General features: G+C 45.9%; 1 protein-coding gene across 1 annotated transcript; it reads left to right on the top strand.

Annotated features, from left to right (window-relative positions):
• The first annotated feature begins 11,463 nt into the window (after window positions 1-11,463).
• Window positions 11,464-13,496, top strand: LOC139750092 (uncharacterized). The gene has a single exon (XM_071664426.1). The coding sequence runs from the start codon at window positions 11,823-11,825 to the stop codon at window positions 12,831-12,833; it is 1,011 nt and encodes a 336-aa protein (XP_071520527.1). The 5' UTR covers window positions 11,464-11,822; the 3' UTR covers window positions 12,834-13,496.
• Window positions 13,497-16,603: the final 3,107 nt, after the last annotated feature.

Below are 16,603 nucleotides of genomic sequence, written 5' to 3'. Positions count from 1 at the left end.
GGCCATGACGTATATGCAGTCCAGAATTTATTCATGATGAGATTGAGAAGATATATATCTATTGGATCCAAGTTAGCGTATTCCTAGATCTTTCATTGATAAATTCCTTAAGTTGGTAAAGGAATCATTTTATATAGAGTTTAACCCCAAACTTTCCCTTGACGCCAAGAATCTTTTAGTTCTCTCTTTTAGTGATGATTTTGCTATACTTCCCAGGTTGCTTAAATCCTTTAATGTAAATGTAGCCTTCAGCAATAACAAAAATGTAAAGAATATCCTTATCAAAACTCATTAGAAAATTATGCGGGCTGTGTTTGCACAGTACCTTGTAAGAATTTTTATATGTTTTCTGTTGGGCAGACTGGTAAGGATCTTTATGTTAGACTTAAGCAACATAGATATACTGTAAGAACAGGAGAAGAATCAAATTCTATATTCAATCGTATTAAATATGAAGATCATTGTATTGACTGGAGTAATGCCAGTTCAGTTCTTTAGTGTATCTTCTTTACGACGTGAAATATCATTGAATCTTGTATTATTGAATACATAAAGAACTGTAGCATTAATATCAGTGAAGGTCTGCACAAATTGTATACCTTTATTGCTGGCAAAATTTGTAAACAGTTCCCTTTCTTGTCCACACGATAAAAATTTTATGACAGGCATGTTGCCAGACCCGAACGCACCAACCCGAACACCACCATCTGGTAACGCTTGAGTGTTCTACGTCTTCTGTCTGATTCTTGTATCTCCCCTGACGATGTGGTCATTGCACGAAAGTGCACTTGGGAACTTAATGTGGTACTTCTTTTTCTTCATATACTAGATCACGCGCACCACTGTAACCTCTTGCAATATATATATATATATATATATATATATATATATATATATATATATATATATATATATATATATATATATTGGAAAGGATCACAATTTTGCGCGTGATCAAGATATTCCTATGAGTCCACGGGGAAAATGAAACACGAAAAGTTCCCAAGTGCACTTTCGTATAATAATCACATCATCAGAGGAGACACAAGAGAGAAATATAACAGTCAGTTGATATACATCGAAGAGACGATGCTAAGACGCCATTTGGTAAACATGTTTACCAAATGGCGTCCTTTTAAATACATATCCAAATTTAGTCACCAACTTCTGCATTTCTAACTTGAATCTGCCACCAGCACTGTGTCATCAGCAAACAACACCTGACTCATCTCCCCGCACCCCTTCACCCCCTACAGTTTCCATACTCGCCGTCATCTTCAAGATCCTTGTATTTACCTCCCTCACCACCCCATCATTAAACAAATCAAACAGCCTTGGTGACATCGCACAACCCTGCCGCAGACCAACCTTCACTTAGAACCACTCATTCTCCTCTCTTCCTGTTCATACACATGCCTTACACTTTTATAAAAACTCATTGCTTCTAGCAGCTTTCCTCCCGCGCCATTTATTCGTAAGACCTTCCACAAGACATCTATACACATGCATTCCGCCAGTCGTCAGACACCTCACCATGATCCATACATGCACTGTAAATCTTAACCAACCACTGAACAATACAGTCACCCCTATTCTTAAGAAAATTTGTGTGCATTTCCAATCCATTCCAGCCTCCTTGCTACATTACATCTAACGCATTGGTATCGCGACTTTTTATCGCCTCAGCAAGCCACTCTCCACGACTTTATCTCTTGGCATACCACACTAACACAAACACACTACATCTGCCACCCTATCATCGTACACATTCAACAGTCCTTCAAATTACCCACCCCGTCTCCCCCTTACTTCATCACTACATGTTACCTCTTCCCCATTTGCCACCCTTCAACAATTTTTTACCATTTGTTGTATTATTTTCATCGCACATTTTAACCTCCTTCGTTTACCTCTTATTCTTCATGAAGTTTACCGTTGCTCCCTCACTTCAGAGAGAGAGAGAGAGAGAGAGAGAGAGAGAGAGAGAGAGAGAGAGAGAGAGAGAGAGAGTACTAAAACAACCGTAATACTAATAACAATAATGATAATTATGATACGTGATTTTTTAATGTTTTTTTCTTTTTTTGTGTGTGTGTGCACCAGTGATTTAAATTCCAGTCCACCGTGGAGCCCCGAGCCCTAGGGGCCTGACCTTACACCATGGCCGTCCCTTTAGACTCATAAACCTGCCCAACTTTGCCAGGAACCTCCCTCAGATGGCAGCACCGTCCAGGCCTTCCTGGCTTATTGGCCGCTGTTGCAGCAGACGGACGAGGGAAACGGGTCCCAGCACATCTCTCTCTTAACTTTTCGAACTCGACGGTTGTGACCCACAGAACGCGCCATCTTTTTACTGGAAGGCCGTACTGTATGTGCTCTGGGGTCGTACTGTTGTGTTTAGGGATCGTCGTACCGTCGTGCTCTGGGGTCGTACTGATGTGTTCAGGTATCGTCGTACCGTCGTGCTTTATAGTCGTATGTTGTGTTCAGGGATCGTACCGTCGTTCTCTGAAGTCGTACTCTTGTGTTCAGGGATCGTACCGTCGTCCTCTGAAGTCGTACTCTTGTGTTCAGGGATCGTACCGTCGTGCCTCATAGTCGTACTGTTGTGTCCGGGGATCGTACCGTCGTGCTCAAGGTCAGCATCTGTGTGCGAAGGAAGTTGAATCATCCGTTTTCTATTCCATGTTTGTGATCATCCTGTACTTCAAGATTGCTCTTGGTTTATAAATATGACCGTAAGTGCGTTTGAGACTCGGACATATACAACACAATACACAGTAAACAATGAAGATGATGATGATAATCCTTTGGGATCTTATTTGATTTCTAGTCTTATGGCCATAGTTTACTGGTGAAATCTAGACTAGAAGATAAGAGGAGGGTAAAGAAATGCTTCCTCCATCTCCACTGTTCCCTTCTTTGTGGGTCAAGATGTGGGTTGTAATACCATCGTATTGACTCTGAGATGAGATGCACGTAAGTCACCACCCCATTTAAGATCTTATCCCACAGACCCTGTTGGTTCGCATCCTTGGTCCGCCTGCCCCACAACCACACAGTTTCCTTATACTTTTTTTTTCCTCCTTCAGGAGCTTTGGAAATATTGTCAGATTTGTTGTTAACGACTTTTCTGAACCTGTTCGTCGTGTCTTTTTGCCAAACGAGCCATTACTACTCCCGTCTCTGGTGATCAGCCATGGTCTCCTCACACACCCCCCCAGATTTTCGTGTTATTTTTTCCGCCCGTTAATTACTGTGGATTCAGGAAGCCATAATCAAAGTGTGTTAGGAAGGGAGGTATGTATTTTTTCTATGGACTCTGGGATGGGTAGACGTGGGCCTTGGAGTTGGCTATTAGGTTCTGTGTCTGGTCGTGGGGCGCGGTGGATCTCTGAGGTCGTAAGGAGGAGCGTGTGTTCAGCGAGCTAGAAACGTGCCTTTAAGGTCCCCAAGTCTGTACGTGTGGTAACCAGAGGGACAGATCCCTGCCCGTCAGGCTCCTCTCATACAGGCGTGGCAACCGAGGGAGGACGTTTCTATTGAGGGAGCTGAGGGCGTCGGAGTGTGGGCGTTGTATTTCGTGTTCATCAGAGAATGTCCTAGAATTGTGGAGAATGCTGCGAGGTGAGTGGGTGAGCCGTGAACTGGATGGAAATATTCATTTATGAATCTGAGAGCCAGCAAGAGCCACGTGTATGCAGTGGATGCACCAGGTTCCTTTTCGATAGTGTCAAGATGGGCTGCGTGTGAAGATTAATCGCAAGCGTTGCGAGGCGGTGTATAAAAGACGTCATCCCCCTCGCTGCCTCCCTGGCCCTACGACTTGATCGTTTACCACTGGAGAAACGTACCAGCGAAGGATTCATGTACTATTACGACGTCGTAACGGGCAGAATATCGATTTAACGACCATCCCGCTACTGAAAACCTTAAAGCGAACTGTCTTATTAGAATATAGAACCTGATGCTGAAGACGACAGCGACATGGAGCGACCAGAGAGTAGCAGGAATGATAAATGCTAATCAAACGAGACGCATCCCAACCGTAGAGTCTCCTTGGCAGCCATGGAAGAAGAAGACCCGATGCTCCAGCCGGCCATGTGTCCTCAATCCTTTCCCGCCTTCTTGACTACACATTCTGGCCACGTCCTTCCTGGGATGTGGTGGCCTCAGTCCAGGACTCAAAATGAAATCCCTAAGCCATTGAATTAATCTACATAGAGATTTAGTGGTGCCGGAGCCGATGTCATTGAGTAGATTGGCCGTGTTACGTAAGCCCATGAGTTTTGATATTGGTTTTCCCTCTGTAAATATTCCATGTGTATACATTTCAATATACATTCCATCGCAGTTCTGTTCTGTTAAGCCAATCGAGAGGAAAAATATATGACAGAAACAAGTTCCAGGGATTTTCCGGATGAAAAGGGAAAGGGGAAATTTCGATCAAGTACCCCTATAAACTTTGTAGGTCAGCCGAGAATCCAATACCGGATCTGAATACAGAGTAACCGTCCCACCACCCGTTATGGCTGGCCGGACAATGAGAGTGACGGGCGGGTGATAGATGAGACGGTGCCAGGTGCTGTCGGCCACATTCTCGTACTTATGGCACCACCCACCGCTGCCAGACATGTTTGTTTACTATCTATAGAACTCTCACAAGAGGAGTAAACACGCCCTCTGGAGTTCTAAATATAGCTTCTTTATCTTCGGCACAGCGCAGTGGCTTTTCATTCGTCGAAATAAACCTTTAAGAATAAACTCCAATACAGCGGACGTAAATAAATACCTAGGTGTACTTCATTTTCTTTTTAAGATGCATTAAACATGACAGCTTGAAAATGAATCCGAGCAGATAAGGTTTTTTTCTTCGTCTGTTCTTCGCACTACTTCGCTGATGCGGGAAAGCGGCAAAGAAATATGATTGAAAGTTCCTTTAAGGTGAAAAAACAAATGTGAGTTTGTATGATATCATGTTTTGTGTGTGTGTGTGTGTGTGTGTGTGTGTGTGTGTGTGTGTGTGTGTGTGTGTGTGTGTGTGTAATTTTGATTTGTATTACTTATTACTTATATACATGTATATACATTTGTCCTTCCATCGACAGGCTCTGCTACCCTCTGTACCTAGCTTTGATCATAAGGCCCCTTGAGTATCATTTTAAAGCTCCTAGGTTGCTTACTGTAAGTGTGTGCCACAAACAAAACATAATTTGTGAGGCTCGGGTGGCCAACTGTGACCTGAAAGTGTGCAGTAGCCGTTAACCTCAACCAGCTCGGAAGAACCTTCATCCAAAATTTAGGACTTCTAGTTTCTACTTTATTGCCTTGGAAAAAAAAAAATGCTCACAAACTTTGTATATATAAGTAAACCCTGCCCTTCTTGTAATTCGGTTTCCAAAAGAGGGCACAGAGGAAGGAGCCAAGCAGGAGGTGCTCATCTTCCTCGAAGGCCCAGACTGGGGTGTCTAAATGTGTGTGGATGTCACCAAGGTGAGATAAGGAGAAAGGAGAGAGATGCGTAGCATGTTTGAGGAGAGAAACTGGTTGTTCTGGCTCTGGGTGAAATAAAGCTCAAGGGTAAAGGGGAAGAATGGTTTGGAAATGTCGTAGGAGTAAAGTCAGGGGTTAGTGAGAGGCCAAGAGCTAAGGAAGGCGTGGCCCTACTCCTTAAGCAGGAGTTGTGGGAGCGTGTGAGAGTATAAAGGAAAAGTGCTTTCTAGACTGATGTGGATGGAAATGAAAGTGAATGGCGAGAGATGCGTAATTATTCGTGCTAATAGTGTTTTAGGAGCAGATAAGTGAGTTTATCAGCAGTTTTGATTCAAGAGACCGGGTATTAGTTATCGACGATTTGAATGCGAAGGTGAGTGATGTGTCAGTTGACGTTATAATTAGGTGGCATGGGGGATTGAGTATTATGAATGGAAATGGTGAACAGCATTTGGAGTTGTGTGCTGAAAGAAGACTTGTGATCGGGAATACATGGTTTATAAAGAGAGACATACTCAAGAATAAGTATGCGAGTAGGAGAATTGATCAGCGGGCAATAGTGGATTATAATTGATAGGCGTCTAAAAGAGAGACTTTTGGATGTAAATGTGCTGAGAGGGACAATTAGTGGGATCTCTCATCACTGTCTTGTGTAGGCGAGGGTGAAGATTTGTTGAGGTTTTAGGGAAAGAGAAAACAATATCGGTGAGAAGAGAGTGGTGAAAGTATGTGAGCTTGGAAAACAGACTTGTGTCAAGAGATACCAGGAGAGTTAGGGTGTAGAAAGCCAAAAGGTGAGAGTAGAAGAAGCAAAGGGAATGTGTGAAGAATGGGAGGTATTTAAGAATGTAGTGCTGGCATGTGCGACGGAGGCTTGTAGCTTGCGAAAGTTGGGAAGTTGGCAGATTGAATAAGGTAATAAGTGGTGAAGTAAATAGGAAGTAAAGTTGCTAGTGAAAACAAATCGAGGCGTTTTGGGGCGGTATTTACAGGGAAGGAATGAAAATGATTGGGAAATATATAAGAGAAAGCGGCAGGAGGTCAAGAGGAAGTTGAAGGTGTTGTAAAAGAGGGCAAATGAGAGTTGGGGTGAGCGAATATCGTAAACTATAGCGAGAGTTAGAAGTTTTGGATGCGAGGCACGGGCTATAGATAAGACTGTGCGGATGGAGGTGGAAAGATGGAATGAAAAAGATTTTCAGCGATCGGGGCTTAAACATGCAGCGGTGAAAAGCATGCACGGGATAGATTGAATTGTCAAGATGTAGTATACAGGGGGTAACATGCCGTCAGTAGACTGAACCAGAGCATGTGAAGCGTCCATGGTAAACCATGGAATGGTCTGTGATGTATATTTTTGGCTAGGGAGCTGTGGTTTCGGTGCATTACGCATTACAGCCAGAGAATGGATGTGAGCTTATGCGGCCTTTCTTCGTCTGTTCCTGACGCTACCCCGTTAACACAATATATATATATATATATATATATATATCCCCATGGACGCTGGGGATAGGGGAGAAAGAATACTTCCCACGTATTCCCTACGTGTCGTAGAAGGCGACTAAGAGGGGAGGGAGCGGGGGCCTGGAAATCCTCCCCTCTCAATTTTTTTTTAATTTTCCAAAAGAAGGAACAGAGAAGGGGGCCAGGTGAGGATATTCCCTCAATGGCCCAGTCCTCTGTTCTTAACGCTACCTCGCTAACGCGGGAAATGGCGAATAGTTTAAAAAAAAAAAAAAAAAAAAATATATATATATATATATATATATATATATATATATATATATATATATATATATATATATATATATATATATGTATGTATGTATGTATGTATGTATGTATGTATACACACACACACACACACACATGTTCGCTATTTCCCGCATGAACAACGTGTCAAGAAAAAATCTTCACTTGGCTCCTCCCTCTGTTCCTTCATACGGGAAACAGTACTGAAGGGAAAGACTTCCAGACCCCTGCATCTCGGTCGCCCTCTACGACACGTAGAAAATATTGTCGATTCTACGTCTCCGGCAGGAGAGCATGGCCCGGTACAGACACACGAGACAATACCCTCGGCACGATATTGGTGCTGACGTGACTCATCTCCAGCAATATCTCTGATGAGCCGTGGGTGAGCGGGAGGGATGGGGCTGGGCGGGGGAGGTGAGGCCAGACGTGGGGAGGCTATGGGAAGGGAAGAGAAGGAGAGGCAGAGGTCGGTAGAAGAGGAGAGGCGCGAGGGGGTGGGACGAGGGTGCGGTGGTGGAGAGGCCGAGAACGAGGAGGAGGAGGAAGAGGCGGAGGGCGGGGAGCAGGAGGAGGAGGAAGAAGAGGCGGAGGGCGGGGAGCAGGAGGAGGAGGAGGAAGAGGCGGAGGGCGGGGAGCAGGAGGAGGAGGAGGAAGAGGCGGAGGGCGGGGAGCAGGAGGTGGACGAGACAGTCGGAACATATAAATGTGTACATCGTCACCTTGTACACGACATACTACGTCATCATGACGCAGGACAGTGAGGTGTGGCCACACAGGGCTGACCACTCAGGTCTGGCCACACACGGCTGACCAATCAAGTCTGGCCACACACAGGGCTGACCACTCAGGTCTGGCCACGCACAGCTGACCACTCAGGTATGGCCACACAAGGCTGATTACGCAGGTCTGGCCACACAAGGCTGATTACGCAGGTCTGGCCACACACGGCTGACCACTCAGGTCTGGCCACACAAGGCTGATTACTCAGGTCTGGCCACACAAGGCTGATTACTCAGGTCTGGCCACACACGGCTGACCACTCAGGTCTGGCCACACACGGCTGACCACTTAGGCCTGGCGTCTAGCGTGTCAGTACTATACTGAGTCTCCATCCTGTGAGGGAGGTCTTCCAGCACTGGTCGTCTACCATGAGTCACTAAGTCACCCGAGAGTTGAGAGGGGAGAGGAGGGGTCGGGTCAGTGGCCTAGGACGTCCAGCGTCAGCTGTTGGATCTCGTGGGTAGGCAACAGTCGTCTACCACTATACTTGCGTCTTGGTTCGAGTGTTGGTCTGGGTGGACCGTCTGGGCCTCGTTGAGGACGTACCTCTGCGCGGTCCGTCTTTTCCTCGGTCCGGGCGCGGGCCGTCTGGAGTGTTTAACTACAGCCTTTGTATTTTGTTTACTTTCGGAGGCCCTGGATGTTGTCTGGCTTAGAAGCAACCTTGTGCTTACGACCGAGGTGGGGAGTGTGTGTGTGTGTGTGTGTGTGTGTTCTTGTAGAACGCCATGAGTTGATATATATATATATATGTATATATAGGACTTACATCTGTAGCTGTCTACATTCAGCCAAAATCCAAAATGTTTGTTACGATTGTTCGACAGTGCATCTCGTTCCCTCCAGCGATGTAGCGATAGAATAAGGGGTCGACTGACCCCTCTTGCATTCCGGAGCGAGTGATCTGAAAAGGCGCTGACGAAGAGGTAGACGCCAGTCCTGTGAGTGGCCTGGCTAAGAGAGGTGTCTGGTAACCTTTAAAGGAGCCATAAAGAAGCTGATTGCCTCATAAAGATTGAATTCTTTTGTCTCTTTCCTAGGAAATTGTGGGAAGAAAAAGGATTTGAAAGTTTTAATGGGACTCTTAGAAAGGCGAAGACGGGTTTTTTTTTTTCCCCTTTAATTAATCAAGCGTTTGTTTAGGGGTTGATTAATTGTATGACCATTTACTATTTAAGGTGAAAACAAGTTATGGGCCACCAGTCTCAGGAGACATTCATCATCACACACTGTGCCTCTGTCTCCTCGCTAGTAGACTTCGATGGTCATTGAGTTCGATGGTTCTTGGTTTTCCGGCAGCGTTAAGACTTCGACAGAGCGGCGCTAGACTTCGGCCACGGCTGCTGTGGCGAAGACTTTGCCACAGTCGCCTGTGTCATCTTCTTCCTTGATGTTGTGTTATTGCTAACTGGTACGACACGAGTTTCGAATAATTTGTATCGTTTGGAAATTCTATATAGAAACAAGAATGGTAACAGATACAGTTACAGTGTTAATGTTGAGCTATATTTTTTTTTGTATTCTTTGTTCACCGTTTTCTCATAACTCTCTGTATACTGGTATCCAAGCCTTACCGTATTAAAGATTAGACGTAGTAAATTTAGAGGCGGTAAGTCAGTCAAACGTGCGCACAACAGTATTTCCAGTCATGCGTTGCTGTAAGTTAACCAGCGGTGGGACGCGTCAACCTCCCTTGTTCGCAATATCGCTGATCATAGTCACTGTTTCGTAATATACAACTGCGTAGGAAGCCGAGGGCAGGCATATGACTGGCTAAGGTGAGGCATATGACTGTACGTGATTGGCTGAGTAGTGAAGGTGAGGTAATATGGTAGAGACGGACGAGGGACTTGAGGGAGAACACGCACCAACTCAGAGCAGCAGGTCATCTCAGGCTACAGGCAGCAGGGGTGTTTGTGGCCTCCTTGTTTGTTCTCGTCACTGTGGGACACGTACCACGCAGGCTGAGCGTAGGTGTAGACGAGTGTGGGGGAAGTTCCAGCACCAGCCCGACGAGTCTTGACACAACCCTATGTCCAATAATTGTTTTGAAGACTTTAAGAAGGTAATCAGATATGTTTTTCAGTTGCGTTAACAGCCTTAAGGACCTTGGTAGTAAATAGGTTTAAACTCCAACTAACCAAGGAACTTGGAGGAGTAAACACGGGCAGAGTTAGCTGGGGTACAACATGTCTTCAATACAGCCTAGGAGGGGTATGGAGCTCCAGCCACCAGCTGTGGTATCATTCCTTCAGCTGTCTAAAGACGAACCAAAACTGTGGACGTAAATTTTGTAGATATATATGTACATGAAAGACTTGTGTTTTGCTTATGTATCCAACACCAAAAATGTAAAAAAAGAAAAAAAAATAGAAATTTGTGTGACAAACTCTAACTTTCGAGGGTTTGGCGATTTCGTTGAAAAGGAAAAAAAAAGAAATGAAAAATGTTACCTCATCAGCTCAAGTTCGCCTTTTATGTCTGGCGATGATGAAGGGCGCCATAATGACACTGGTATTAACGATGGTGCTGGTGAATTAGATAATGATGGAGAGTAGATGGTTGTTATCGTAGTGAGAAACCCTTGATGATGAAAGCTAACAATTATAATGAGGGATGACGTTGATGGAGGTCGGGAAGATAAATGATGATGTTACTGAAATGTAGTCACAGTTCTGTATGGAGACAACACAATGCTCGTGAGAGGAGTGGTGAGGGAAGGTTCATGAATGCACGGTAGATACGATGATGAGAGTGACGGTGTTTTGATGATAGAAGGGACGGGGAAAGTTCTGTCGTGGTCTTGATTTATGTCCACCTTTTGCTCAAGACGAGGGAAATTCTACCTTCATGTTGACGACGGTGTACAAGGTGCATTGGTGTAGGAACGACGTACATATTGAGACCATAAGGGGCCCACAGGTCACTCAGGTCACAAGAACAACTCAGGTTTAAGAACATTTTTCTAGCTACATATTTTACAGTTTTGTTCCACGACCTAACCTGACAGATTCCCTCGTTCACCGTTTCATTGACTCACTGTTTCTATCAGTCCATTTCACTAACTCATCCAGATCGAAAAAAGAGAATCCGACCTCACTACCGAGGGAACAGAGATGATAAATGAATAAAAAAACATAATCCATAAAAGAGTGGAGAGGGGCGACTCTCGTGTGCTAAGTACCTTCCGCCCGTATTTTCTCTCCATTGATTACTCTAGCGTCAGTCACCTTTACAATCTCTCGAGAGAATAAATCTCAAAATTCTATTCCATCAAGTCGTGTCTCACCGTGCAGGTTTAAGCAGTAACTCTTGAGACGTCAAAAACCGTAAAATACACTCTTGGCAAGCGTCCAACTAACTTCCTTCAAGAGAAACGTCTTACACCCGGCAGCGCTGCGTTCCCCATAGCATTTATGGCCAGACACGCGGCGTCCTGGCCAGTCCGACGCTGGCAGGGAAGAGGGAAAGTAGAGCTACACACACTCCCTGTGTTCGTCACTGATACACTCGCTGGGACCTACAAGTTATACACTTCCCCACACTTTATCCAACCGTAACCTGTTCACAGCTTCTCCTGAGACGTAGAGATCTAAAGACAAAGTTACCTTGCATTAAAACGACTGAAGGTCAATACTGGACGCAACTTGACGTATGTTCCTCTCCTGTTGCGAGTGTTTCTTACCGGGCCGACCTTAAAACTTTGTTGCATGTCAGTTGGTGCCACACGACGATGACCTTCACTGCGGCCCTGAAAATTGAGCTGGGGAGTGAGTGCCAGTGTGCCTGCTAACATGGGTCAGTGTCAGTACTGCCGCCGCCCCTCAAACCTCTCCACCTCCGACTCCGCCTCACCCGAGAAGAACCACATGGGCGGCGCCCACCAGTCCCAGGACGCCCTGACTGGACGACACTCTGGCTCTGACTCGGCGCTAGACTCCGGTCACAGCTGCTGCGACGAGGGAAGCTGTGGCGACGGCGGTGGTCCGGCCAGGAGCAGCCACAGTAGCGAGTCCTCAGGCAAGTACAGCTTGCGGGAGTCTATAGGCAGTTGTGGTGAGTGTGAGCGGCCGCACTTCAACCCCGAAGTGACTGTGGCGTCGGGCAACGCGACTCGAGCGTTTCCTGTCGTAGACATCGACCCGGTAGAGGGGACGAGTAGGGTCGGGGAACCGACCTCGCCTGATGAAGATGCATTGGAGCCTCTCCAGGACATCACCCACGCCAGGAAGGTCTCGAGAGGTTCAACTTGTAGCGAGCGAGGTTCCATCAGCTCGATGTCGTCCGTCACAGCAGTGCTAAGGGCGCGTCTGGGAAGATCTACCTCCCTCAAAGTCCGACGTCCGCGGGCAGAGTCGGAGACGCTGTGCCCCGACTCTCCTGATGTTTCCGCAGCGAAGCAACGGCGGCGCGCGGTGTCCCTTCGTCTGCCGCGTAGTCATCGCAGACCGCACGATGCGGACACCAACCTGCCGACCATCTACGTCGAAGAATCGCCGCGGTCGAAATGCCAAAACGGTCGCGAGTTCTCTCGGAAGTCATCCCTGCGACGAGCTCTGTCTCTTCTGAGCATGAATTCCCTGCGGCAGGAGGTACCGGGACACCATAAGCCGCAGAAACCAGTGCAGAAGATCTTGCGGCAGCCCCGGCGACGCCACACCACAGTGCGGGGCCTGAGCGGTATGGCCATCGACGCCGCCAACCAGCCTGGCCTCCAGCGGTCCAACACCCTCTACTACCCGACGGCCACCAGCCTCCGCCACGCTTACGCCACCCGCCGCACATACAGCGACAACCAGAGCTAGCACACGGAGACCCCTGGGCAGCGGTACGCGGGCGCTGCCCAGAGGAGCAGAAGCGGTTCGCGTGAGGGGAAGCTGTCGCCGGGGAGGATATCACCGCAGACCCTACACGTGCCGCTGGAGACATACCGCTGAGGGAAGGGTTGAAGACTGCTGTATTACCGAGGTGCAGGACCACGCTGCAGTGTGCGACGTACTCCTCAATATCGAACATGTGTCTTCTTCCAAGCCCGGGATAAACAAAGTGAGGGTCTACAGGGCTGTACACTGAACGGTTTAGCTTAGTGGTGTGTGTGTGTGTGTGTGTGTGTGTGTGTGTGTGTGTGACCCAGAACTGTCAGATGAACGTTTGTAGACGGATACAGACACGTTGACCTGTCCATAATGCATTGTATAAATCATACAAACACAAGCATGTATGCTATAATCTGTTTACACTGCGGTCAGGTAAATAATATGTATTCTATGACTGGTTATTCTCCAGTTAGCTTCCACTGTGTCCGGCTTCAGCCATAGATCCAGAGAAACACCAGAAAACACACCAAAAGTACAACTCATCATAGTGAACATATTAGACGACAGATGATTTGGAACAAGAAAAGTTCGCCACTACCCTAAGCTGATATATATATATATATATATATATATATATATATATATATATATATATATATATATATATATATATATATATATAATGTGTGTGTGATGTGTGTATGTATATATGTAAGTATGTATGGATAAGAGTCTTTAGAAGAAGTCTGTATTTTTGCATCTGTGATAGTGTATTCAACATACAGTATATCCAAATCTATCAATAATATAAATCCTTATACTCAGAAAGTACTGTATTTGTATGACAGGAAGATTTTGTCAATATACACAAGAGTATCGCTCAGAAAGTATTTTTTCACATATTAAAGTCAGATATATCTTAAAAAAGTGTGTATTTTTTCCCTTTTCTTTCTTCGGATGATCTTTGTGTATCGAACATGAATAAGCCCATCAGTATAGAGGTATTAGCCAACTCACTAAGAGATTGCACGGACAGGAGTCTCAACAAAACCTGCGTCGCAGAGGTTGTAACCTATAATACCTCCATAATAAGTCGCGGTTCTGGTGAAGGTTGAGTTTCCTGAAGAGTTACGCTGACGAAGGCCATCAACGCATTCTTTCACTCAGTCACACAACGGATATGGCAGGACCGTCGCTCCTAGATGCTACGCGGTCATGGCACACTACTGCTATAATACGTCGTAGGTTGAATGGTAATTCAGATATGGCAAGGTATTCTCAACCGCACGTATCTTCAGGAGGGTCTCAGTGCATTACCAAGTCCTAACATTTACCCAGGAATGGGTAAATACCTCCTCCTTTTTCAAGAGAAGTCTCTCCCCAGAGAAGAGTATCATCATCCCAAACTTGAACCTCACCTTCTGAAGTGTTGTCCTTTTTCTCCATCAGTGACTTTGATAACATCGAGAGGAAATCACGTCAACTCTACTGACCATCTTCCCAAGCTCATACTACTCACTCGCCCAGCACTTTCTCCGCAGAGATGGACACACATCACAACACTTTATGGCCTTGTTAAGAAAGAAAGGACTCGTGGGGCATGAAGATAAGATAAAGTAAGGGGGAAAATGATTCTATCTCTAGGGAAACATTTTCAAGGGAAATTTAAGATTTCTTTTTTTTCTCTCTCTATCCATAATATGACAGTATTATGTAGGTACGTTGTTTCCATGGAAATCTCATTGTTGATATGTAAATGTGCACAGCATCCTATCTTGAGGGTCTGTATATGACCTTTAGAGCCTTCATACCCAATGGTGGCACGTCTTGCGGATGATGGGGTAAGAAAGAGATGTGGTCGTAAGAGGAGTATTTATGAGAAAGCTAAAGAGCGTGTGCTAGAATAGTTTGGACATACGGAGAGGATGAGTGAGGAGCGAAAGTAGAGGGAACATGAATAAGGGAAAAAACCAAAGTGAATATGGAAGAATGGAGTGGGAGATGCTTAAAGAGTTCGGGGCCTGAGCATACAGAAGGGTGTGAGTCGTTCATGTTCAGGAGCGAATTGGTGCAGTACGGTATACAGGGAATGACGTGCTGTCCGTCGGCTGAAGTAGGGCATATAAAGCGGCCACAGGAAACCACTAAAAGGTCTGTTGGTTCTGGTTGTAGATAGGGGGCTCTAGTTTCCATGCATTATACATGACACCTAGACAGTGGATGTGTACGATTAGGCTGATCTTCGTCTGTTTTAGGCGCTATGTTAACCACACACACACACACACACACACACACACACACACACACACACACACACACACACTCGCTTCTTCGCCGTTTTCCGCGTTAGCGAAGTAACACCAGGAACATATGAAGAAAAGGCCTCATTCCTTCACATCTACTCTCTGACTGTCATGTGTAACCACAGCCTCCTGTCCACAACCAGGTCTCACAGACCTTTCCATAGTTTTCCTTTAGCTGCTTCATATACCCTGGTTCAGTCCACTGACAGCACGTCGACCTCTATATATCACATCGCTCTACTTCATTCTGTCCCGTGTAAGCTTTTCACCCTCCTGCAAGTTCAAACCCTGATTACTCAAAATTTGCTTCTCTTCATCGTACCATCTCCAATTTGGTCTCCCTCTTTTTCATGTCCACTCCACTTTTGGCAAATATATCTTCTTTGTGAACCTCTCTTCACTCATCCTCTCCGTGTGTCCAAACCATTTCAACACACCCTCTTCAGTTCTCATGATCTTATCACCATACCTCTCTCTTACCCCATCACAACTTACTTGATTTTCACTTGCTTCAAGACTCCCACTGTTCCAGAGGGATGACCCTTGACCCTCGAACAGGATCCTCCTGGTTTGGTATCTCAGGCAAGGGTCAGCTCACAGGCTATAACGTCTCAGGCAAATGTTCAAACTTGCTGGGCATTACAGCCTCCATCTAGATGTGTGTTTTCATGTGACGTAATCTGTTACCGTCAAAATCAATACGATCATGAAGAGAAAATCATTCTTCATTTAAGCTTAGTATTTCTTGTATTGAACCGTCTTGGTGACGTGAGGAATGATCACGTGGTACGAGTAGAGTGCTTGTAAAACTACAGAGAGGAAGGACTGAACTACTTACCACAAGGGAGAGACGAGTACCAAAGCTAGGTTTGTGAATCTATTGAATTCCAGTCTCTCACACACAGTGCATCGAGAGTGAGTGCGTACACACATTGGGGTAAACTATAGTACTCTCTTGCTCCAGATAACCACAGTATACTTACTGTATGATGTACACACAGTAGAGTATAGTACTCTCTTACTCCAGGTGGCCACTGCATGAGGCAGATGTGCACGGCAAGTGTACCAGTGACGCAGCGCCACCACCTCCGCTCCACTGCCGAGACCCTCCTGGCTGTGTGGGTGTCCAGTGGGGAATATCATATGACGCTGACCCTGAGACCGTCCCACAGGACAGATTCCAAACATCATTTATAGACTTCGAAGTCATTTCTAGACTTCGACGTCACCGCCAGAGTGAGGGGAGTGCCTCGAGTCTTGAAGGAAATGTAATATAACAGATATGCGTTATAAGGAAATCTTTCCAGCTTGTTGATGATGCTATTGACTCAGTACACCAGTGGCAGGTGGCGCTCAAGATGCGTAGCAGAGATGCCCATCTGCCGGGGACCATACACACCCAACGAGTGAGAGACGAAGGTGGGGTATGTGAGAGAGAGAGAGAGAGAGAGAGAG

Source organism: Panulirus ornatus, chromosome 9 (genome assembly GCF_036320965.1).
Source record: "Panulirus ornatus isolate Po-2019 chromosome 9, ASM3632096v1, whole genome shotgun sequence".
In the NCBI taxonomy this organism is placed as follows: domain Eukaryota; kingdom Metazoa; phylum Arthropoda; class Malacostraca; order Decapoda; family Palinuridae; genus Panulirus; species Panulirus ornatus.
The sequence above is the reverse complement of the archived record's forward strand: the minus strand, read 5'-3'. Positions and strand labels throughout refer to the sequence as shown.

Bases quoted from the DNA above. Each gene is read 5' to 3' on its own strand.
- LOC139750092 (XM_071664426.1), top strand. From the start codon at position 11,823: ATGGGTCAGTGTCAGTACTGCCGCCGCCCCTCAAACCTCTCCACCTCC.